Genomic DNA, 25,363 nt, shown 5'->3' on the forward strand with positions numbered 1-25,363 from the left:
AGAGAGTTGGTAGTTGACAGTTAGTGGGTTAGCCCAAGAGCTCAGGAGTGAGAAGGAACCTAGGAAGCCGAGTGGAAAAAGCAAGCAACCAGTTTGAGGGAAATTGGGGCTAGAGAACACTCCCTACTGGTTCCCTCTAGAGATAGAGGGTAGTGATATGAAAGGAGAAATCGAAGAACTCCTTAGTATTAACAAAACCACTCACACACTTCTCCGAGGGAACTTGTGAAGTGGTTAAAGGAAAGACTAGGTGTCTGGGAAAGACTGAGAATAGCTAGAATAGCCTCACTTGTCAGTTTAGAGAGCCAGACTGAGAAAGTCTTATGTGGTGGCTCCTCTCTGGTGGAACGAGCTCCTGGAGGAGATCAGGGCCCTGCGGGACCTTGTGCAGTTCCGCAGGGCCTGCAAGATGGAGCTCTTCCACCAGGCTTTCAACTAGGAGCTGCGCACCACTACCACCAACTATTATTCCTGTTAACATCTGTGGTAGTAGGCTGGCCCTGCATGGAGATCGAGCTACAGCTTCGTGGGAGGCCAGAGCACCGCTGATTCGGGACTGCAGCATTACATTTTATAGCACACCACCTTTAACTTATTGAATTATCATAGCTGCGAGCACTTTAATTGTTAATTGTATGTTGGTTTTAACTGTTTTTAAATGTTTTATAAGACCAGGCACATGGTGCTGAAAGTGTAAGCCGCCCTGAGCCCGTTCGTGGGGAGGGCGGGATATAAATATAATGAATAATAATAACCACAGTAACAGAAGTGGAATATCAAATGGTCTCAATGTACCAGACACAGTACGTGTACAAGTTAGAGTTGTATAACTCCTGCATATGTTAACTCAAAGTGAAGCATTTATACAAAAAGCAACAGTCTATCCTGTGTACCTATCCCACGCCCGCTATGTTTATGCGAATAAAGAGTTGTGCATTTTGCTGTTAAAAAGCACTGGTGCCTGACTTCTTAAGAAGAGTTCATATCTGGCAGACATACCTCCAGCCACAGGCAGTATAAACCCGAAGAGACTTGTTAGCCTAAACAGGTTATCCCAAGAAATAACCAGTTATCAGTCATCACCTAGCCATAGTTTGCATACAGTTTTAACCAGCCAACGGGCCACATTACCTACCTACCTTCCCTCCCATACAGTCAGTTTTGAACATGGCAATTGTACACAGGCCTCAAATTCCAAGAACCACCACACAAAACCCAGTACAATCACAGAGTATTGAAAACATGTAGACTGCTGTTACAGATTCTGTTGCCAGAATACAATAACGCTGTGTCCTCATTTCATAAACCCAACTTTTGCAATCATTTGTAGATTTTTCAAGTACAGAACAGCTTGAGTCCCAGCTTGCATCTCATCTCACGAGCTGCAGTGAAGGAAGGACAGCTGTTTCACCCTTTGTGTGCCTTTCAGGAAATACAGACCTTGATTTATTGAACGCGGGCACTGTCAACAGTGTAAGTGAAATGTATTAGAATGTATTCATTTAAATATTTATATCCCACCTTTAAGAACATGCTTGAGATAAAACAGTTTTCTAAAATGAATGCCCATCCATCCTGAGAAGCTAAATGAACAAACAGTTGATGAACTGAAAACCATATTTGTACTTGTATGTTATTGTTTTTATTGTCAGAGGTAATTCTCGGATATCATTCTTTCCATGTAAAATAAGCACCAAGTATTAGAGAGCATGGAAATGGTTTTGCGAATAGTTTAAAGAGTCTTTTCTTGCTGTCAAGTCACAGCTGACTTATGGCCATCCTGTGGTGTTTTCATACCCATGGTGTACGAGGATAACAGCATTAACCAAACTTCTTTTACCAACCTATGGCAACCCTTCATGGGGTTTTCAAGGCAAGAGACATTCAGAGGTGGACTTCTGGACTTCCTTGGTGGTTACCCATCCAAATACTAATCAGGTCTGAGCCTGCTTAGCTTCCAAGATCTGATAAGATTGGGATAGCCTGGTATCTAGGAGCCTACTTTTTCATATAAAATAACTTGGGCAAATTTATAAGAGAATGTATAGGAAAAAACATAACCACACTAGGATAAGATTTAATGTATAACATTCTTTTCTGAATTATTAATATTTGTGGCTCCAAGTGGTGGTTCAAGAAAAGCAGCTATGGTTACAATAACTCACTGTGCGGTAGCAAATTAAGCCTGCAAGTATTATTCTATTTAATTGTTGACAATCCCCCTTCTCCCTCCTCCCAAAGCTCAGAAACAAATATCGAACTCTAGGCATGCCCAAACAGCAGTCATCCATGCCATGTCAAACTGTTCTGCAAAATCTCACTGCTTTGAAAAGCGACTACTACAGAGGCCTAGTGGTGGAGCAATATCAACCCACTCTCCTCACGGCAGTAGTTGGCAGTTTTCTTTGGCTCCAACCAGCTGTAGGTTCAGGACAGCTTTATTGCAATATAACAAAGGAACTTACACAATAATTTAAAAGTTGGAAGCAAGACATTGGTTTATGTTGTTTCTGGCAGGTCATACTGCGCACAATAGGTATTACTGCTGCAAACCTACCAGTCCTCCATTCAAAGATGCATGATAATCAAGGAAGAATTATGCCACTTAATGCATACATTCTTGATTTCTACAAACACGGATCTTTGGCAGCCATGGCACAGGATAACAGGTACGTGATTGGCTTCCATATTTCATTATCACTATTATTAATTGAAATGCTGAAAGTGCATGCAATGAATGTCATCTTCACTCATGTTCAATAACAGCCCTGTTTCAGGAAGGTATCAGGATCTTTTATCCAGAGGCTCATGCAAGCTGCAATTAATGCACAGGAGTTCTGAAGAGATGCCACATTGATTTCCTTCCTCCATTTTTACACAGCTTCAGTGGAAATTTTGTTAAATGCCTAGACTGTTTCTAACAAAACGTAGTTCAATACATTTTTTTTGTTTGAGAGTAATGGTACTGCTTGTACAGTCATTTGCATAGTAACTGTTTGAATAATAAAACTATATAGAGACTTAACTTTGCAACTGTTTTTTTAAAGCCTGCATGAAGGAGATGCTTATTATTTGCTGAGAGACTTCGCCCTTGCCCTTAAAGCAATCAGGTATGTAAACAATAGCAATATTGGGCTTTCAATTAAGTCATGATTAGAACAAGATAAAATGTTAGCAACTTGCTTTTGCCACACATCTACAAATGACTGTGTTGCCTATGCCTATAGTTCAAAACTCATTTAGTTTTCATAACGAAAATCAGCTTTACCAACACCCACCATCCTTATATGCAGAAATATACTCATGGTGATGTATAAACAGTGAGGAATCCAGGTGATGTAGATTTATTTTATTTCTATCCCACCCTCCCCGCGAACGGGCTCAGATCTGTGAAGACTGCTCTTTTTACCTCAGACGACTTTCTCTTCTCCATATTACCAACCATAACATAGTTCAAGCATCTGATCAAGACTGTGTGATTCACCAAGAGCCAAAAGTCATACCAACAGATTATCAAAACAAGATATAATTTGGAAAACAGTACCTAAATTCTTGTGCGTCTGAAAAACAAACAAAAGATAGCACTCTAGTTAATGACTTCACATTCTCAGTTGCCACAAAAATGCCACATTTGGAACCAAATCAAAACCAAGGGGCAGATCTTAAGAAATAAGCAAAAGGGAGAATTCTGTAATAATCACATCATAACTATTTTTCCACATGGGAATGGGTTTATGAGGTTTCTATGCTGCAGGTTTTCCAGCATTTTCCCTGCACAGCATCTTGGCAGCAGCCATCTCATGCCATCAGTTCTTTTTTAAAATGGTTTGTTTCAAAAACATATTTTAAGGCTTCAGAAACAAACAAAAAAGTATCTTTTAGCATAAGAATTGTCTAATCAGTGGAAGTTTGGGTGATCACATACTCCCTTGAGAGAATACTTCTGGAACAAGCTTTTCCTCTAGAACTCTGTGTACTAGAATGCTTTACATTGTTTAATTGGGTATGTTGACTGCAGACAGCTAGGATTTTTTTCCTGGGGGGCTTTAAAAAATTTTAAGGGGGCTCTTCACGCATACAACATGCCCTTCTCATACATACAACATTTGCAGGGCATAAAAACCCACCCTCCAGTACTCGCCTTGACGAATGCCTGCCAAGCCCCACTGAGACATGGGCTGCTGGACTCCTTGCAAGACCAGCTGTTCCCTGCCCAAGTCTCGCAGCCTCGTTGCAGCTGAATAGCTTGGCTGTAATTTCTGGAGGGGGTGGGATTCCGTTCCCTAGTGGTTCAGGCCGCAAGCCAAGTGTGTGCCTTATAAAAAAAAGTTTTTAAAAGGCAAAAGGGGTTTTTTTCCCCAGGGGGGAATCTTGTGGGCCTGTCCGTTTAAAGGGGCGGAGCCCTGAATAGCCCCACTGTTGCTATGGGCCAGGTTGCTGTACTCCTTGCAGAAGACAGTCTTTTCTACTGTCATTGAAGCTATATCATCATCATAAATCACTACAACCTATGTAAGATGGACCAGAGTTCTCTGCCATTTGGCTGGAGCAGACTGTCAGGTATTATTCAGACCATATAGCATATAAAGGGGGGGGGGGAATGACAACAGACTTCACCTGTATATTATAACATTTCAAACCTTTCCTTAGGATCAGAATACAATTATCGGTTCTTCTCTTGAACTGTTTTAATAATTGCTGTTTCTCTTTCTTCTGTCTTCCAGTGTTTCTTTGCGTGAACTTTGTGACAATGAGGATGATAATGTTGTGCAAGCATTTGAACAACTAAGTGAACAATACTGGGAGAAACTGGAGAAATCATAAAGGACAAGGCAGCAAAAGCACTGATCTGCTGAACATGTCCATACTGAAATCCTAAGGAACTAAATTTCTACCAGTGATTCAACTAGAACTATATGTACAAAATGTATTTTTTGCATTTGCCATAGTAGTTGATTACTACTGCCTAAAGGAAAAATTGTACTTGGTCCAGGACCAGTGGCTGCCCTTTCATAAGTGGGTAAAGATCAAAGTGCCACGACTCACCACTACCTTTTCCAACCTGTCCTTCCCTGACTGTATCCACAAAAATCTTTCCAACCCTAATCCCCTACCATTTGCACTGCAGAATATTTTGGAAACAAAATGGGCAAATTCAGCCAGCTTTTCTGCTGGTAAAAAACGATGGAATGATCACCTTTGACAAAAAATAAAAAGACAACAATTGTGATGGGAACTATGGGACCTGCATGGACAAATGTCATGTGGGATGGAGGCTGTAGTAAGTAGACAGATACAAAAAAAATTGTTGGATAAAACTCAAAATGCTTACCTAGATACACTGAAAGAACACTTAATTTTACACTTAAATGAATCACTGAGTAACTTTTATAAGAAATCTGTCAGAATGTTTTTTAATCAGTCATTGGAACATTTGGTTCATAAAGCACTATAAAATAAATAATATATCCAGGGTACCTTGGCTGAAGTGTTTCCTGACTCTTTAAATACTCCGGGGCTGGTATTAGGGAAAGCCTCAAATTTGCACATACAAAAGCACTGCTTGCAATTCTACCTGCCTGCTTTAGTGTTCACTTGAAACCAACACCTGCCTTCATCAATGAAACTTTCCAATCTCTTGCCTTTCCCCCCCTCACCTCTAAAATAGACATCCCCCCATACCTGCTCTCCACAAATGCAAGAAAGATGTTTTAGGCAATAAAAGAGAAAGCCACAAGTCATGGCCTGAAACATCCCCCCTCCCCCAATTCCTGATGACGAGGTCCAGGAAACAAAAGCTTGCACTATTTTGTGGATTTTTCTTTGGACCAATATGGCTACCTGCAACTTCTGGAAACATAAAAGTTAATCTTTTTACCTGGCCAAGTATCACAGCACCTGTTTTTGTCATTGAGGGAGCTCTGGAGTAGGACCCCTTTGCCAACATTTTTGGAGAACTGGGGAGGGTCTACAGTAGAGGGAAGATCAGATTTCCTCCATTGTTGACAGCAATGGGGTGAAGGGTTCAAGTTGGAAACAGAGACAAGGATGGATGGGGGCACCTTCAAAGGTCTGTAGAATCCCTTTGTCCAGCTCCCTTGAAACCTGAGGGCATACTTTTAGTAAAGGGGGAAGACTAGGTTCCCTGGAATTGTGGCACCATTTGGTTAAAAAACAGATGCTCCAAAAATCAGAATTTTCCTCATAAATAATGCAGCAGATACCTAGTACTCCTCAATACAAAACCTTTTCCCAAAATAAAACCAATACTCTATCATGAAAATGATAACCCTTCTCTTTCTGAATTTATGAAACTAAATGGGAACAATTTTTAAAGTACACTCTCCTAATACCTATCCAAAATGGGCAATGATCAAACAGGATTTTTTAACTTCATTTATACTTCCTTATTCTTGTTCAATCTCCCCCCAGTACCACTACTACTACTGTTAATTCTGCTTCCAATAGCCATTCCCTTTTTCTCTACTCATTGCAATTTCAGAAAAACAGGCAGGTGTTGGAACGTGGGTGTGGAAAAGCCAACCTAGTGGAGGGGAAGTTCAACAAGACTATTGCCTACTTTGCCCCTATGCAGGCAGGGCACATAAGATTTATAATATCAATACTAAAGGAATGCCAGCACTCTTCCTAGGTAACACAAATTGGCTTATCAAGGAGGCACAACGTATCTCTACTGAGTTCACAAAAAGAAGCACACAATACATGCTAACATTTTAGAATTTATTTAGACAATTGTCGCCACAAGTTGTTTAGATTTACAAAACAAATTGGTATAAGGCATGCTGGTTTTAATTCAAAAGCTATTTGTTCAGCACTATATCTTCTAGGTTCACTGAGCTCCTGTTTTTGGTGTATAGGGTGCACTATTCCTCCCATAGTTAGGGCTATAATTCAGAAGCTTTGAGAAGCTGTCCTTAATATTTATCCAAACTCAATGAGAATTTAGCAGTCTAGTAGCTGCTGAGAAAATTCTAGATATAAGTGTTGGTATTTAAGATGCATGAAAGAAGGCTTTTTCTATTGACATAATGTATGCAAACCACAAGCTATTATGTTCATGCAGAAATGAGCCCTACATTTTGAGAGGTGGGTACACCACAATTTGTTGGTCATATAAGCATTCTTAACTTTTTTTTAAAAGCATTAACTATTTTAGAACAGAAAAAACAAGTTGAACTGGCATCTTGCACTTTACTAGATATTTTAGAGAATATTTACCAGACATTTTACCAAAATATTTTGAGCAGGCAAATTTGATCATATTACTTCCCAGGAAAACTAACAACTTTCAACATTTCTGAAAGTCAGCTTAGAAGTATTCCGTTGCTATGAGCCCACTTTTTATCTGGAAAGTATCTTTTCTTCAATGGAGTCATTCGAGTTAGATGCTTGACTTAGATGCTCTCCATCAGACTCTGCATTTATCATGTTTGCCCCATTCCTTAATGAATGAGACCCTACATGGTCTTCCTTAGTGTTTTCATTCCTTGGAGGGTTTTCTGACTGACTGTTCAGTTCAGTGAGGTTACCTGAAACAGAAGTCTTGTTTGCAGCACTGTCATTGGCCGCATCTTTCTGAGAAACAACAATACTTTCAGTTTCAGACTTCAGCTTTTCCATGAAGAAAGAGGAAAAGCTATGCATTAGACTTCTAAGATCTTTAGAACTGCTTGAGGGAGAAGTGTTTTTTACAGCTGAACGTTTGAGGTCATTTGATTCTATTTTTGATTTGTCGCTTGGACTTTTAGTTTTATTGTCAGATGTCATGGAGGTGGTCTGAGCATCCTGATTATTTTTGACACCACCTGGAAAAGAAAATATAGGTGTAGTGTTGGTTTCCCAAAAGTAATTTGCTGAGACCTCACCAGGTGCAGACTGCTTTTCTGAAGCACCAGCTTTCCCAAGAACACAGCAAGAAGATTTGTAAGGCAAGCTATCAGCTGAATTGCAGTTACCTTTTAACTTCTTACCAGAGGAATTCCCAAGATTATTTTCCCTGTGCTGACAGCAGATCTGATTCTCTTCATTTTTGTTCTGAACAGGGGAAGAAAGTGAAAATGAGCTCTGTTGTTTGTTTGGCAGACTGAGCCCACATCCAGGAGTGGTAGAAAAAGCTGAGAATAAAGGTTTTCCACTATCTGTTGAGTCAGACTTAGGACTGGTGGTGGTACTAACAGAAACTTCAGTTGGAGCTGGACAGTTATACCCATGTATGTCATTTCCGTTATTTTGGCTTTCAGGTTTCTCTAGCAAAACAGTGGAAAAAACTGAATTCCTGTATTTGAGGGAGGGCGTTGATGCCTTTCCACTTGAACAAGAAAAAACAGTTGGAGCCGTTTGCTCTGTAACTACACTTGATGAGTGCTGATTCAAAACAGCTACAGATGGCACTGCCACCGGAAGTAAATCTGATGACACAGTCAGTGAGGTTTGCACTTCAAAGGAAAGTGCCCCTGCATTAGTCTCAGGAATTTGTGCTGTTGTAAGCAAAGAATCAGTTTTTGGGCTGTCTTTCTGAGATCCTTTCACGTTAAATAAATTGAAATTATTATTTGAGCCAGAGAAATTCAAGTTCACAGCTGGAGTGCTGAACAGATAACCAAGTGACTTAGAAAAACTAGTTTCATTGACATCTTGTTTTTGGGGTTTTAGTTTAAGATCACTTGCTTTAGCACTAAAGGAAAAAAGGGGAGCTTCTGGAGGTTGGTTAGTTGAACAGGGAGATTCTGGAAATATGCACCTTCCATTTAGAGGCGAGGTATAAGTATGTTTCTCCAAGTTATCCACTTGATGTGCCATGTAATAATTATAACGTACTTCCTAGAGTGAAAGAGGACACCAAGTTTAGTACTTGAAAGCTACTGGTTAGCTGCAAATACCACCCTGAATAAGCATATTTATCTAGAATATACTATGTAAACATCAATGCATGATCCACTGTAGTACAAACTACCCACATACATCAGGCAAAATGGTGACAATGGGGATCTACTGGGCTCTATTATCTACCTTTCCACATACTAGCATGGTGTGCCTGTTAAGACGAGTGACATGATGAAACAAGGAGATGCACACACAACTCCTGAAATCATCATTTGCCATACACTTTACGCTGACCTGTTGTTTCCAAAACATTGTCACAACATTGATATGCATGGAAGTACAAAGATAATTTTGAATGAGTGGATTTGGAAAAATCTCAGCTGCAAATTGATCAAAAGTATCAAGGTACTGGAGCACAACATGTATAACGTTACCTCGTGGCTCATTTGTCCAAATTCAGGAGCTTCTGATATGGACATAATTTGAGTCTGGATCATCCTCCCATCAGGCAGTACATCAACTCCTGCCACGGGCTTAAAGAAAAAATATATTGGATCCAATAGATTGATTTATCTAAACAAATATCAAATAAAGCAAAGGTTTTAGCATTTATTAAATGAAGCAGCCTACCTTGAAGACATTTTGAATTTTCTTTTGTACTTCTGATTTTTTGTCAGTATTTCCAAATACAACACATTCTCTGTCTCTAGAAGGAATGTCTGCTTTAAAGAGAGAAAAAAGTATTATACTGAAAGTCAGGAATATAGAGAATATTAAACAATCAGCTTCAGCCAAATGTTCCCTAACACAAATTAGTGAAGCAACCCAAACTATACTGTAGTAAATGGCAGTTATCTCCATTCTAAGAATTTACGATTACATCAAGGACATTTTTAATTTATGAAAAAAACTTCAAAATTTCAAAGAAGAATTATTTTATTGCACAGATATTTTAAGGGCCATCATGTCCACCTGTAGTTTAATCACCCTACCTTTAAAAACACTCAAATTAATAGGAGTGAGGTGCAAAGCAAAGATACTATGAACAACAGATGTGGTATCCATATGCATTTGTTTGTATCCTGGTAAATTTTCATAGCGGGATGAGATTTGTATCATGTCAATCTGGTTCTTCATCCTGTAGAGAAAGTTAAAAATCTAATGAAACTACCATTATAGTATCAGTATTCATCCCTGCTCCCTCCAATAGGAACTATCTGCTTGTTTCAGCAATTCTATATTAATTCTAGATTAAGGTAAAACAGTAACAAAACTTTGCAAGCTTTCATGAAGCCTGAGGCCAGCGGGAGAAAATAGCAAGGTACCCTTGCATCATACTAGGCACAATCCTCAGAGAACACGATCACCGAGCACTTTTTTAAATGATGTATTAAAATTAGTATTGAAATATTTTTAAAATATTATATCTGTACCTAGGTACAGTGGTAATTGAATTTTATTGTGACAGAGAATATTCTTAAAGTGAGCAGACTTCAGGACTGTATGATCTGTTTTGCTTTTTAACTGGATCTTCAGGATCAACTGGTAGCTCACAGGTAGAGTCAGAAATGTGTGCCACATTTCTTGAGGCATAAACGGGCTGATCTGCATATGTACTGTATTTATTTACAAAATTTAGATGCTGCTGCTCCACAGATATGCTCAAAGTGGCTATGTTAGAACAATCTTATCAAGCTAGACCTGACAGCGCCATGAATGGAGCTTCTTGTGATTTCTTCCTTTTTAGAGAGCAGAAATATGCCGTCCCTAATTAGCTCTGGACCACAGAATGAGGAAAGTATGTGTATGCACATATGCATGTACACACTAAGCCTTTCCCTTGCATTATTTTTCTGACCTGAAGTGGCTTTACATAGATGTTACTTGTTCTATGTATAAAGCTCCTGATCCAATTTGGCCAGAACTTGCTACTATTTCAAGAAAAATGTTCACAATACCATTCATAGAACTCTCACCATCATGTCTGACTAAGCCTGAATTACTACACATTCAGAGATGTTAACATCAACCCTGAAAAACATAGCTGAAGAACAGTCCAAAGACCTGGAAGAACTCAACCAGTTAAGGAATAATGATGCTGAGACAAGTGATTTAGCCCAGACCAATCTCTGAATCCATGGTTGAGGGATTCATGTGCATTTTTAAAAAGCCCATGATTAAATACAGGAATATGTGCATGCCAGATTTACAAGCACAATCTTATCTTTGTTTAGCCAGAGAAAGTCTCGCATATTTCAACAGGATTCAGTCCCAGTTGTACAAAAGATTGCAGCTAGTGCACTAAAATTCTCAGCAGTACCACTACAATGGGAAACCCATCCCAAGGTTGCAATCCTAAACATGCTTGGAAGTCCATTAAAATCAATGTGATGTTACTTCTAAGCAAATATGCATAGGATCTGACTACAATTCCAATAAAGCAAAGACATTTCATTGCTTTGTAAGTCTTTTCCAAAATATGAACTTGGGATATAAAAATGATCTAAGAAAGGCATGTTTCATAATTCAGGTATAACTCATAAAATCAAATTGTCCCTTCAGACCAGGACACTTCTTTACAGCCTAATCAGAAATGTCAAAAGCCAATGGCTTTACATAAGTTAATGACACAGGCATAATGCCTAGGATTTGGCATTGTGCTCTCATTGTGCCAATAGACAAGAAAGGAGACCCATCAGACACTTGTAATTACTGTCCTATCAGCCTGTTGTCAGTTGTGGGTAATTATAGGCATCCCTGCTGTATGGCAGGTTGGTAAGTTGGTTAGAAAAGCCAATGGACATTTCCCCCCATCTATACACAGGTCTGTCACATACAATATTTACTCTAAAGTGTTCAAATGTTTATAGTAAAAAAAAAAAAGATACTAGTTAAATTTGATCCAGTTTTACCTTTCTTAACATACAGCAGGCATAAAAGTTTGTGGAATGACATTAGTTTTGTATAGGAGTACAACAGCATTAAGTTATACATATTTTTAAAATGGTACAGAAGTTACAGACTAACCCTACTGTGTCATTCTGTCAGTTTTTGCATTAAAGACTTTCTATGGCTGTCAATATGAATGCTTGATAATTACCTTATAAAATGGTCACGTTAACAAGTTACATAAACATTAGCAACATAAGATGCTTGCTTACCTAAGATTCAAGTTGCATGCAACCTATAAGCAAAACAAAAATGAATATACTTTTTACTAGAATGCTTCTCCCATGATCCTTTACCTAGTAACCAGGCAATGAAATGAGGCTATCCATATGCAAGGTAGGGTATTCTACACCTTCCTTGTAAAAACAATACTTTTTAAAATTCAAAGTAAAAGGCAAATAAAGAGTTTGCATGAGGGACTGTACATGCATATTGCTATCTACACTCAACAATCTGGGGTGGGTGGGTGAGAAGGCATAACCTACATGAGTCCTAACATTTATAATGCTCTGAAAGAAGAGACGACAGAATTAGGGTAGGCCTCTGTGTGCCTCTCAATATCCACACCAGGATTTCATAAAGTTTTTGTAGGCTCCAAACCTTTGAACTAGAAGAGTCAAGCATTCATTTAGCTTGGAAGGGGGGGGGATCTAATCCCATGGGAAAATGGAATCAGAGATGAGCATGTACCCTCTGTTCTCTATATCCTACCAAAAAGCCTCCCATACAATATGAATGGTAGAAGACACGCACCATCCTCTTTCTGAATCTCCCAAACCTGGGGATAACTTCCTACTCACCTATTGCCAAACTTCAGTGGTCAGTGCTGTAAGGCAATTTTGCCAATACACTGGACTGCAGAGGCTCAACACTACTTGATCGTGAAATGAATGTAGCCACAGCCTTAGTTAGTTTCACGCTATTGTGTGTGTGTGTGTGGGGGGGGGATTTCCTAGTTGTTTATCCATCAAGTTTTTGGCTTCCTAACTCGTTAGACAAACCACTTCTTAGAGTGTCAAAACTTAATGTATGCAAATATTTTTCAAGTCTAGCTCATAACAGCAAGTAAGAAAGATGACAGCTCTGAGAAGAAAAATATGATGTCAGTGTTGTAACTGAAAGGAAATAACTGTCAATGTTATGTGTTCATCCACTTAAAATCCAAGTTAGAAATCCAGCTTCATTCAGATGACAACAGATCCATTCTTATAAAACTAGTGTATACCTTTGCAGTATCATGGAGGGACTGGACTTCACAACTGGCCACTAGAAAAAACAAGTACCTGGCTACTAATCCCAACCACTGTTTGTGGGTCCTTGCATAGTATCTTGAACACAGACTATGTGGAATTTGCCTTAAATATAAAAATAGGATAGTGATGTACCTTTGCTCTAAATATATTCTATGGGATCTAGGAACTATTATTAAAAGTGTGCAAGATACCAACTCCAGTTGGGGCAGTAAATGCCATCACCTTTACCTACTTCTCCATCTTATGGGCCTATACTCAGTATGGTAGTGGTTCTTCAAATATAAAGGAGACCTTCCTCTAAATCTTCAGGTAGCAGCTAGGAGATGCAAAACTCTCACTAACTGCACTTCCATGTTCGTTGAACCAAAGGCCACATACCCTTCCCATTCAAGGGAGTAAAGGAGAGACTGATCTCTTCGCGGACTGATAATTCATGGGGCATCACTTTGAAGGGTAGCTGGTCCCTTTTGGCTTTGATCTTGCCATTTTGCTCAGAAGGATGGATTTACAGGCGATAGTTCATTACTTGGAAAGACAACAAGCCTCATTTATAACTTGTCCTCCAACAAACTGTCATATGCTAGAATTATTTTATGTATGCTCTAATACTCCAAATTCTTTATTCCAAGGTCATGGAGACAGCACATCCACATGATCTGGTAAAACTGTTGCCTCTAAATTTCAAGACAGGAAAAAATGAGAATCTGCTACCCACTCCTGATTTAATGGTTATTTTCTTGGGGAATGGGAGAGAGAAAGATAATGTCTGCACAGTGTAAGACACATGGAACTAATGAATATTTTTGTCATGGTTAGATCTGATATGTAATATTTTGTGGAGTTGTTATAACCGTGTTCGCTATATTTAAGGTTGTTCGTGTGATACATGTGAATAGATGGTTCATATGGCTACCTAGTTCCATGTGTTTTGTACCACTTTTTTTGGGATAACTAAGGCGGAGCTACCATTTTGTGCTTTGCACAGTATAAGAAGCAAACATACTCTAAACTTATAAGAATGCCTATTCAGTATCACACCTGGATGATCCTATGCATCTTCAAAACAGCATGTTATGCAATATCATGGTGCAATCACTTATCACACATTCCTGAGGCCAAAACTGGGGGAAGAAGAGGAGGGGTAGAATAAGGGTCTCTGACAGTACTCTGGCAGCACAATTGCTGTGTTGAAATACCAGACCTCAAATGCTGGGAAGAAACAAAGGGAAACAAGTGGCCTGAAACATGATTGCAAATGCAGCTAGAAACGTAAATAGTTGTCTTAAAAAACCTCACGGTCCTAACTTTAAGAGTGATATGAAATAAATTATGAGTTTCTAATAGTTTAGAACATGGCTTAAAAATGATTTTCTTTTACTCAAGTACTTCTGTGCCCAAAAGCCACATAAAGGTGAAGGTTTCCCTTGCTTGAAAGCCAGTTGAATCCAACTCTAGGGGGTGGGGCTCATCTCCGTTTCCTATCCGAAGACGTTTCCGTGGTCATGTGGCCAGCATGACTAAACACCAAGGCCGGTGTGGCTGTATGCCGAGGCGCACGGAACACTGTTACCTTCCCACCGAAGTGGTACCTATTTATCTACTTGCAATTTCTTGCTTTCGAACTGCTAGGCTAGCAGGAGCTGGGGCCAGAGACAGAAGCTCACACCGTCACGCAGCACTAGGGTCTTGAATTGCCAAGCTACCGACCTTCCGGTCTGCAGCTCAGCATTTTAACCTCTGAGCCACTGTGGCTCCATATACTAATAGTGAAATCAGCCAGATCTGAGGATCCTTAATCCAGTGACTAGAGATGTCAATGGGGAAGATAGATATTTCTACAGACCTGAAAAGGCCTCCCAGGTTTGCAGAAAAATGTGAAATATTTAAAAACACGCACCGACGGGGGTGTTAAAAATCCAAATATCATAAAAAGTGTATCTGTAGTTTTAAGCAATGGCTTCCCTCAGTGGCTGTTGCTAGGCAGCCACAGTATTCCAGGCTTCGTTCTGTCAGTAAAAGGCAGGGGAAGAGAGAAGGGCCCTTTCCAGGCCTATTTTGGCCTTTGAGGGAGGACTCACTGGGGCTGGGCCTTGGGTTGCCAGCTCCATGTTGGGAAATTCCTGGATATTTTGTGGTGAAGTCTAAGGAAAGTAGGGGAGGGGAAAGGCCTCAGCCAAAAATAGTGCCATACAGTCCACCCTCCAAAACAGTCATTTTCTCCAGGGGCACAGATCTATATCATCTAGAGTTCAGCTGTAATTGTGGGAGATCTCCAAGTCTTACCCAGAGACTGGCAACCCTAGGCCTGGAAGAAACCTCTGGGTGACTTGATATCAACTGACTTGCATGACACAACCAGGCCTGGCTGCTTGCTACTGTTCAACCGCAGTCACCCTATGAAAGCCAGTGTGGTGTAGCAGTTAAGAGTTTCAGAATAGGATCTGGGAGACCTGGGTTCGAATCCTCATTTTGCTGTGGAAGTTTCCTGGGTGATTTTGGAGCAGTCACACATTTTCAACCTAACCTACCTCACAGGGTTGCGGTGCAGATTAAAAAGGAGAAGAGGAGAACACTGTTAAGCGGCTTTCATCCCCATTGTGGAGAAAGGTGGGGTTATAAATGGAAACAAAATAGTGAATATAGCTGAAAGTGGGAAGCAGATAAACGGTAGGCTGGTGAATGGCTGAGATGGAGAGAATGAAGTAGGGGAAAGGGAGAGTATACAGGATTGCCAGGAGGATGGAAAGAGGAAAAAGTGTGAAGAGGGGGATACAGGGGAAAATGAAGTGCCCTCCACAAGTCCTTGAGGGTTCCCTAACATGCAAGTGAGTCTGCCCCAGTGACCGGCACCACACATCTTGGCCACAGCTTTCCTAGATAGAGAAAGCTTAAGGCAGAGGGCAGATAAAGGTAGGTTGGTGATTTGGCAGGAAAGAGACAACCTGCCAACTCCAGGTTAGGAAATTCCTAGATGAGGGGGTTAAGAACTACAGTTGCCAACCTCCAGGTATGGAGGGGGGGTTTGAAGATCGCCCAGAATTACAACTGCTCTCCAGATAACAGATCAGTCTCCCTGAAGAAAATGGCTGCATTGGACAGTGGATTCTATGGCATTATAACCTGCTGAAATGGCTTCCCTCCCCAAACTTTGCCCTCCCAAGGTTTCACCTCCAAATATTCCAGAATTTCCCAACTTGGAGCTGGTAACCCTAGGGGGTCTCTGTAGGTATTCTGGGAGATCTCCAGGCCCCAGTTGGAGGATGCTGAGAGGAAGATTGCTCTGAGTAGCTTTACTGAACCTAGAGATAACAAATGAATTGAGAATCTGGCTACAGAATTGAGATCAGGTGGGATCTGTCTTGAGAAAGCAATGAAATGTAAGTCACAGCTGTTCCATTGGTGGAGCCACAGGGAATGCAGTGCACAAGTGAAATATGGACAATAACTGATTATGGAACAGGACTTAAAAATTTAAAACCTTGGGAAGTCTTTCAAGACACTTGGTACAGGCACTTTACTTTTTCTATGTAATTATAAAAAGGGTGTTAACTTTGCTTATGAAATATTTATAAGACTGTTTACACTAAATGTATTAATCATATCACAGTTGTATGCAGTTTGTTTCCCCACTTGGAGGCAGGCAACTCTAGAAGGAAAGAAGGAAGCAGGAAAAGGGAACAGGCTATGGGGGCTTTCAGGAAAGAGAAAAAGGAAATAAGTGTGGGGAGGGGGAAATAAGATGCCTCCCGCAAGTCCTTATGGGTTCCCACTTGTAACATTAAAATAGCTCACCTCTAAGAAACGCTGGGGATCACATTCATTTATAATTTTTTCACACTCACTCAGATAGTTCTCAATTGTTTTCCTGTAACCATCCTTCATTTTCTTCCATATTTCATATTCCTTCTCCCTCTTTTCTTTTTGACCTTCAAGACTATCAAGCAACTGTTGTTTCTTCATCTCCAGGGTCTTAGATATATATTCAAATTGTCTTTTAATCATCTTTTCTTCTTTCTGCTTTTGTGTCTGAAAAGAGTAGATTCAACAAGTATTTATTATACAAATTTAGACCCCCGTTGGTATTTTCTTCTAAGAATACATATGCATTGTGTGTCTCATGGAACCAAAATGAAATGATGGAGAATAGACATGGGAAAAGTATTTCATGATTAGAGGCACTAACATGAATCCCAAGGCAGGGTGATGCAGAGATTCACCCTGGAAGCACACAAGAACACTTTTCCCATTATATTCACAACATGTATACTTTATTGGTGCTCCTCTATTCAGCCCAAACCAAGCCTAAATTTCAATGAAACAGTTCCTTCGTTATGTTTCTTTGATGGAAATATGGATACTAAAAAGTGAGAAATAAAAAGGGCAAAGCTATGGCTGATATAGAAATCCTCTATAATATAGAAATCTTTTATAATGCTAACACTTTACTGACTGAACAACTGAACAGGTATGACTGCCTAATCAGATTTCCCTATAGCCAGTGGTGGATGTTTTTCAGGTTACAGAGCCTAGTGTTCATTAGAAAGTTGAATGTGCCTAAGGCTAGTCAACTAAAACATGTATGGCACAAGCTTTGGAACACTTAAAAACATATGCCACAAAAGTAAAAAATAGTATCCTCATCAGTTTGTTCTCACGCTTCAACTCTAGAGAGTACATTTCAATGATGTTTTGAAAATTATACGTGCAACTTGTGTAAAGTGCCCTCAAGTCATAGCCAGATTATGGAAACCCCAGAGGTAGCTTGCCATTGCCTTCCTCTGCAGTCTTCTTTGGAGTCCTCCCATCCAAGTACTAACCAGGGCTGGCTCTGCTTAGCTTCTGAGCAATGCTCCCTCTAAGCTGTGAAGTCTTGTGAGCAAAAATTCTACTTTGTGAGCTACTGGCATTAAAATTGTGAGTGAACAATTTGGCTACTGCATAAATTAGTCTGCTCTGGAGCCAGTCTTCCTGAGCTAAGACAAAAATCTGTGAGCTGGAGACTAAAAAACTGTGCGCTAGCTCACATTAACTCAGTTTAGAGGGAACACTGCTTCTGAGATCTGACGAGATTGCGCTGTATCATGCCACCTTCCCTCCCACTATGCGTGGAACTACAGAAACCATTTTTTTAAAATATGTACTATGAAGTTTCATGATGGAGCCAAAATAAACTAGAACTACCAACTCTCTGTTACTGCTGTCTGAAAATGGTCTTTTCTTGGTGAAGTTCAAATTCAAACATGGCTGAGCAAGTGAAACTTTTACTTTTTACAAATGAACAGCAACTCACATTTTTCAATAACCAGGTCATTTCCCACAGCATCTTCAATTAAAGGATTAGGTAGACAGACATCCGACTGAGATTCAGAAGGGCTGCTGCCAGTCAAGAGTAGATAATATCGACCTTGACACACCAGTGGCCTCAATCAGTATAAAGGCAGCTTTGTCTGTGTGTGTGTGTGTACAAATACTAATGGAAATACCAGTGTAGGTTTAGGTACACTAAAATATAAATACAAACACTGGCCCCTTAAGTACAGAATAACATTTCCAAACCTTGCTCACATTTAATTTTCCTTATAAAAGATGAGGAATGCTGCTTAAGACGAGTGAAGAACAGGAACAATGGCAATGCAGGGATAAGATTTTGTGCAGATATATTACACTGGGAAGTTTGAGAAAGACTCAAACATGGAAATGGAAACCAATGTTTGTTAGATATATGTACAATAATAAAAGCACTGCAGACAAATGCACAGCAAATATTTATTTAAGTACATTCCAGGATAAGTTGAGTTTCATCTTACCTCCATGTCATTTCGGAAAGCTGCAACTTCCTTTACCAGCTGTTCATTAATTTTTCTTATTTCCTTCAGGTAGCTGAAGAAGTTCAGCTGTAGAACAGGTGTTTATTTATAACAAGATTTAAATAAATGTTTTGAAAAGTACAACTACATTCACTACTACAACTATTTAGCTTAACGGTAAAAACATACACAGAGGAATCTGACTTCACTGGGTTCATAAACTTTTAGGATATTATTTAAAATGGTATTTTCCCTACCTACACACAGAGGTAACAGCATTTTCAAACTGGATGATCAGACCTGACAAACACTGGCAAAATCAAGAACACGATTTCTTTATTTTGTAGAATTACTTCCAAAATATTACTCCACCTCTTTTTCTGAAGGTTGCAGGTTTTTTTCAGTGGAGGCTCCATGCCACTGGAATGTCCTCCTCTAGGAAGTTTCCTCAGCACCTACTGTACTCTTCTTTAGATGCCCAAGCCAAAACACATTTCTACTCAAGTTTTTAATAGAGGGATGCCATCTTTAAAGTTGTTTTTATGGTCTGTTTTTAGCCTCAGTATTCTTTGAGTATTCTCTAAAGTTGCTTTCATAAAGAGCCACTGTGGTGTGGCAGTTCAGAATGTAGGGATGAACCCAGGTTCAACCCCCCCCCCCTTCTGCCATGGAAACTCACTGGGTGACCTTGGCCCAGTCAGTCACTCTCTCAGCATAACCTGTCTCACAGGGTTGTGATGAAGATAAAATGGAATATGAGGGAAGCAGCTTTGGGTTCCCATTGGAGAGAGGCAGAGTACAGATGAATTAAATACATACATAAAAATAAACTGTTTTTATAATTTCATTTTACTGATTTACTTTCCTGAGCAAGAGCAGAAGAACCCTGCTGGATCAGAGCAGTGGTCCAGCTAGCCCAACATCCCTGGCTGTCTCAGAGGGAGGGCGCCTTCAAAGGAAGAGGAGAACTGCATCGGCACATCCCCAAACACGGCGCCGTGGCAATCATGTTTCAGGACTGCCCAGCCCTTTTGTGAGCGATTCCCGCGGCCCCAGTATCTAAGGACGAGGCTACAGTCCTCTCGGAGCGCTCGCCTGCCTCTCCCGCGCACTTACTTTCTGCTCCTGGTAAGCGGCGCTGATGAGGTTGACCGAGTGGAAGACCCCCTGGTGCTCCTCGGAGACGCACTGCCCGCACGCCGGGCGGCAGCACATCCGGCAGAAGAGCTGCAGGGGCTTGCCCGGGTGCTTCTCGCACGGGACGTCCTGCCCGGCCAGCCGGGGCGCCGAGGCAGGGACCGCCGCCCTCGCCTCCCCCCCGCCGGCCTTCGCCCCGCCGCGGCCGGCCTTGAACAGCTTCACCACCTCGGCCAGGGTCGTGTTGACCGGCAGGGCGGCGACGCCGTGGCGCCCGGGCAGCGCGCAGGGCTTCCGACAGAGCGGGCAGGGCACCGAGAGGCTGTTGCTGTCCGAAGCGGGGGCGGCGGAGCCCTGCTCGGCTTCCGGAGGACGGGGCCGCTCATGGCTTTGCGGAGGCTGCCGCAGGGGCTGCTCGGCGGGTCTCCGGGCCTGGCTCAGACACGCGGCCACGCAGGCCCGGCAGAAGTTGTGCGAGCAGACCGGCAGCGTGACCGGCTCCTCGAAGAGCGACAGGCAGACGGCGCAGGTCAGGGTCCCCTCCATTTGCGCATGCGTCCGCCCGCAGAAAGGCCTCCCAAACTACTCAGATTCCTGGGCTTCTACGGCGGTATCCTCGGGAGGAGGAGGAGGGGCGTTCTTTGCTTCTTTCTCAAACAAACCCAGCGGGCTTAACCCGCTTTCTCCCAGTCATCTTGCCCCTAATACTGTTCACCCCCAAAACCACAAACTGCTGTCCTCTTCGAACTCACAACTGCCGCTAACTGACAAACTCCCCGGAATACGGTCGACGGCTTTACTGACCGCTCAGAAAATGGAACGGGTAACTTCCACCTTTTCCTATTGGAAGACCGTTCCAAATTGGCAGCGCTTACTACCAATGAAAATACAAGTTCGCCTCTGACATGGGAGAAGAAAAGCGCTTTGGCAACAGGAGTCCGGCTCTGATGGACAGGGCTGAAACGTTACGTACGTCTATTTATTCAACGCGATTGGCAGAGAGCGAGCTGGTCTTAGTGCTCGTCCAAATAGGACAGGGAAATGTTGTCACGTGGGACACACAGCTCATCCTGAATAGTTGCATTGTCATGGTTTCCCTATTGCTCTGTTCCTACCAAGGTTGATTTACTTTTGTAAAGGAGATTGCCTAATTAAATAATTATTATTTAATCATTTGGATTTTTAGGAGACTGGTACGTGCTCTGGAAAAACGCTAAAAACTAGTGTTTAAAACCTGATTTATTGTGTGATGCAGCAGATGTCTTCTCTCTCCTTTAGGATTTTGCCCCACTAAAGATTGTGATTGCTATCAGCAATCTTAATACCTATACTAAAAACATTGTTTTAATCCAAAAACTTGCTGCCTGATTAATTGGGAACATAATTTTAATTGCTCATTTTAAAAAATTGACTGGAAGTTGCAGTCCTTTTACATATGACCTTACTGTAGTGTTGTTGTCTTGCTGGACTGCAGGAATGGTCTTTGTTGTCTTAAAGGTGCCACTGGACTGTAAATTTGTTCTACTGCTTCAGACCAACACAGCTGACCACCTGAAGGAATGGTCATTTTGTAGAAAAAGGGGTGCAGGAGCCCATTAGCATAACTTATTAGTGTAACTTATTTGCATATGTCACACACCCCTGACATCACCAGAAGTGTGTCAGAAGGCAACACCCACTGCTCAGGCTCCACTGGACTGTTTTGGATTGCTAGCTATTGGGGGGGGAGGGATGTGCAGATCTGCCCTCACAGAGGAGGGAGAGCTTGTACCTGAATAAAACTTGTTCTTAAGTGGTCTATTGGACTGTTTTCGACGGGGGGGCCGGGGGGGGGGGGGCTCTGCAACTTACCTGGCTGCTTCTTGCTCTGACTGAGGGCTGCTGGGAGCAGGGGGTGGGGCTTGTTGCATGTGCCCGCCCCCTGGGCTCTTTACTGCTGGAGCTCCGCTCCTGTGCGCTCCTGCAGGAAATGACCCCTGGTCATTACTATACAGGTCTTCTTTTCACAGCTCCTTAAATAAAGTAAATTTTGCCCCATTTTTTTCTGCCTCAGAGGTAAAGGGGAAGGACTTAGTTAATTTTATTAATGGGTGGTCATGGAGCTCTAGCTCTTGCCTTACCTCCTCTGTACATAGTTTGAATCCAGTGGCACCTTTAAGACCAACAGAGTTTTATGCAAGGTATAAGCTTTTGTCTGGATGCACACTATTTCAGAGATACAGTGAAACAAGTATTCTCTGTATCTGAAGAAGTGTGCATGTACATGAAAGCTTATACTTTGCATAAAACTTTGTTGGTCTTAAAGGTGCCACTGGACTCAAACTTTGTTCTATTGCTTCAGACCAACACAACTATCCAACTCATTCTATCTTCTCTGTACATGGGAGCTATTTAATAAGTGGCTGCAACTGTACAGCAGGTAGCTCTAGGATACAGCTTTTTTTCACTTTGCCTTTTGGGGTGTCCTTTGAAAACATCCTTCTATAGTGATCGTTGCATATCCTCATTCAACCAGAGAGCTAGCTGTCCTGATCCAGTAACTCTTCTGGCAAAAACTGCTAGTCCCTTTCACATGATAATAAATGCTGGAACTGTAGCTGTGTTTGTCTGTTACAGCTAAAACAAAACTGGCTATTCTCTGTTTAAAATAAAAAATAGACCTTATGCCAACACTCATTTTATATTTGAACAGATTAACATATGAATAACTACATGTGGACCACTCAAAATTCCACTAGCATTAATGAGGCTAACCTACAAATGCAGTCAATAGAATCTTGATGGTGTAAAAAAAGTATTGGGAGGAAGGATTTTGGAGGCTAACAGTGTACCTCTTGCCTTTTCTCTCCTAGTAGGCTGTTAGGCATTAACCCTCTTGTCCTTAGGAGCGTGGTAAAAAAAAAAAGTTATGTCACACATTACAGTACTGCAAAAATACTTCTGCTTTGTGCTCTTGGGAAAAACTTTGATTCCTGTGGTCATCTCTTGTCAAGTCTTCTGTACCTTCCCTCTTTCTGGCCTTCCATTGTTGTACCTCAGCTCCCTTATATCTGTCTAGCACTCTGCTATCATTCACCTCTCTCATTGTTCTGACAATGTGACAGTCCTTCTTAAAACTGTATCTGGCTTCCTGTCCAATCCTGGATCCAGCCTGAACTCTTTACATTTTAAGCCCTTCATGGGCTTAGCTCTCTTCTGTCTCTCGTCTCATATTTTGATATTCCTGCCTGCAGCCTTTTCTGTCTCTATTGCCCTCAGCTCTCTGCTTCCTCAGATGCCTTTGCCTTTTCTCTCTTGCTGTCCCCTTTATTTAATGTTTTTATTAAAATACTTGTGTAGCACCTTTTTCACACTTAGTCAACAGACCAACTTTAAAATCTTGATGACGTTATAAAAACAATCCTAAGGCTACAGTGCTATGTATCAGTGTGGCCAGGTTGACCGAATCTAGATAAAGAGCCAGTTTGAGAACCAGGTGTATGAAAGAAGGCACTTTAGGCAATGGCGCCAATCCGTTTCCCTACCCTGACTATCAGCCTTCCCATCTAGCAGCTAGCTTCTGCTTGTTTCCCTTTAGCCGCCTGACCATAGAGTCCAGGCAACAGCCCAGGGCAGAGATGGTAAAACCACTGGTGAAAAGACCAGCCCCTGGTTCACCACACATGTCAACTCCCAGAGAGCCTACTCAACATCCGCAGTGGCACCTCACTTAGTATGATGGCCCACAAAAGATTGAAAGCACTGGAGTATTACAGCCCTCAGTCTGGACTGATGCTCTAAACAGGCCAACAAAATGAAATGATTCACCATTTCAGAAGCTACTGCCTAATCTAAGAGAATCAACAAATAGATATTTCCCTATTCATATCTGTATAGATATAATCCACTAGGGCTATTTATGCCATCCCTCTTCCAAAACTGGGTCTGAAGCCAGATCAGAATGGATCGAGCACCGATGTGTTATCCAGGAATACTTAGAGATGCTCCATCACCACCTGTTCAGTTGCCTTGCCAAGAAATGGTAGGTTAGACACAGGTCTACAACTGTTGGGATCATCCTTGGGTGAAGAAGGCTTCTTGAGCAGAAGTCAAATAAGTGCTTTCTTTATTGCATTAGGAAAAACAGAGAGCAGATTTGAATCCAGTAGCACCTTAGAGACCAACTGCTCAGGTAACTGGAATCAGTGTATTTTCTCCTGTTTTCCCCTTTGTTCATCATCTCCCTCTCTCCCTCCTTTGTTGTCTTCTTTATGTCAGATTTTGGGTTGTAAAATCTCAAGAAGCTCAGAGCAGAAACCATCTTGTACTCTGTATACAGCACTGATGGCACTATATAGATAATAACAATACAGGTCATTTCTTCATGATTATTGTAGATTTATTTAGTGTCAAGCCAACTGCTTTTCTAATTTGTGGAATAAGGGAATATTTCTGAAACTAGGATTGTGGTCATCATTTTTCTTGTTTGATAAAAGGCTTAAGCAAGACCACAATTACAAATCCAACAGCAACACTGGGGAAAAGAGGGCAGGGTGTTTTACAATAGTTAAAATATGTGGGATTTCTTTGTATAATATTTGGGTTGGCAGGTTTGTGCAAATGTTAATCTATGTTGCTTGGCAGTCCAGTTTTTTCAATGTTCTGTTCAATTTGCATTGCAATAGCTAAAATGGCACTATTATTTGGGAAATATATCACGGGTATCCAGTTTTGCTCTATTTTCCACAGATCCTTACTGTTAAGGAGCAGACATAGAAGGTGGTATTATCGTTCTCAGTCACTGCATCACGAAACAGTTCAAAGGACTTAAATGGGATGCACTTGGAGGATAGGGAGGGAAACTTTGTATCATGGTTGCCAGTTGGAATTAGAAGATAATTATGTTATCCCAGGTATGTTATCCCTGACCTAAGAGCAGATGTGTTAGCACAGTAGTATGAAGGATCAGGTCATCAGAATTCTGATCAACAGACCAGCCTAATCAGAGTACTTGGATCTATTGTAGTTTTGTTTCTCTAAGCTCTTGTAAAGGTTGAATTTTACATTGAGTAGGTGTATGTGTATCACAGCATCAGCCAGGATTTCTTAAGAAAAGACTATGTGGTTAACATGTTAAGTAGTGGATCTGTTTCCACAGTCCATTTCCAGTTTAGAAACAGACCTGAACAAATAGGAGCCCTGCAGTGAATTGAGGATGGAGAGACAAAAGGTTAGGAAATTGATCTTCCCACAGTGCTACTGTGGAACAATGGGTTAGATGGGTAGTGAAGTCAGAGATGAGAAACAGTCTGTTAATTGAAAGATGTGTACTTGTTAAAAATAATTCCTAACTCTATAGGTCATATTACAATAATAGTAGGCAGTGAAATGTGG

At 41.2% G+C, this 25,363-nt stretch overlaps 2 protein-coding genes across 7 annotated transcripts in view; one reads left to right on the top strand and one right to left on the bottom strand.

Moving 5' to 3' along the window:
• Window positions 1-5,469, top strand: part of DDX60 (DEXD/H-box helicase 60) — a 79,690-nt gene extending 74,221 nt beyond the window's left edge. The window contains exons 34-37 of the mRNA XM_015416235.1: window positions 1,331-1,473; window positions 2,518-2,669; window positions 3,048-3,110; window positions 4,725-5,469. Of these exons, the coding sequence (XP_015271721.1) occupies window positions 1,331-1,473; window positions 2,518-2,669; window positions 3,048-3,110; window positions 4,725-4,824 (458 nt within the window). The 3' untranslated portion in view covers window positions 4,825-5,469. The remainder of the gene's footprint in view (window positions 1-1,330; window positions 1,474-2,517; window positions 2,670-3,047; window positions 3,111-4,724) is intronic.
• A 1,292-nt stretch (window positions 5,470-6,761) lies between these two features.
• On the bottom strand, window positions 6,762-20,790 carry LOC107114675 (tripartite motif-containing protein 59-like). 6 transcript variants are annotated; one of them, XM_015416249.1, is made up of 10 exons: window positions 19,970-20,790; window positions 18,854-18,940; window positions 16,839-17,072; window positions 12,006-12,028; window positions 9,837-9,982; window positions 9,475-9,566; window positions 9,279-9,377; window positions 8,762-8,841; window positions 7,992-8,055; window positions 7,713-7,826 (listed from the first exon to the last, which is right to left on the bottom strand). In XM_015416249.1, exons 1-10 carry the CDS (start codon window positions 20,534-20,536, stop codon window positions 7,785-7,787), a joined length of 1,434 nt encoding a protein of 477 aa, XP_015271735.1. In that variant the 5' UTR covers window positions 20,537-20,790; the 3' UTR covers window positions 7,713-7,784. The 6 variants fall into 6 exon arrangements, with proteins under 6 accessions (XP_015271734.1, XP_015271733.1, XP_015271732.1 ...); XM_015416250.1 differs by having other exon boundaries at window positions 7,749-7,826; window positions 7,977-8,055; XM_015416248.1 differs by having other exon boundaries at window positions 6,762-7,826; window positions 7,992-8,841.
• Between the last annotated feature and the right edge of the window lie 4,573 nt (window positions 20,791-25,363).

This window comes from Gekko japonicus, unplaced genomic scaffold (assembly GCF_001447785.1).
Source record: "Gekko japonicus isolate JY-2015 unplaced genomic scaffold, Gekko_japonicus_V1.1 scaffold593, whole genome shotgun sequence".
Taxonomy (NCBI): Eukaryota; Metazoa; Chordata; class Lepidosauria; order Squamata; family Gekkonidae; genus Gekko; species Gekko japonicus.

What these genes read in the sequence shown, in the direction of transcription:
- LOC107114675 (XM_015416245.1), bottom strand. Translation starts at nt 20,536, where the DNA reads ATGGAGGGGACCCTGACCTGCGCCGTCTGCCTGTCGCTCTTCGAGGAG. An exon ending in GCATGCAACTTGAATCTTAG is followed by an intron (nt 9,983 to 12,005) that starts GTAAGCAAGCAT and finishes CTTTCTCTACAG; the next exon opens with GATGAAGAACCAGATTGACA. An exon ending in AAATTCAAAATGTCTTCAAG is followed by an intron (nt 9,378 to 9,474) that starts GTAGGCTGCTTC and finishes TTTTTCTTTAAG; the next exon opens with CCCGTGGCAGGAGTTGATGT.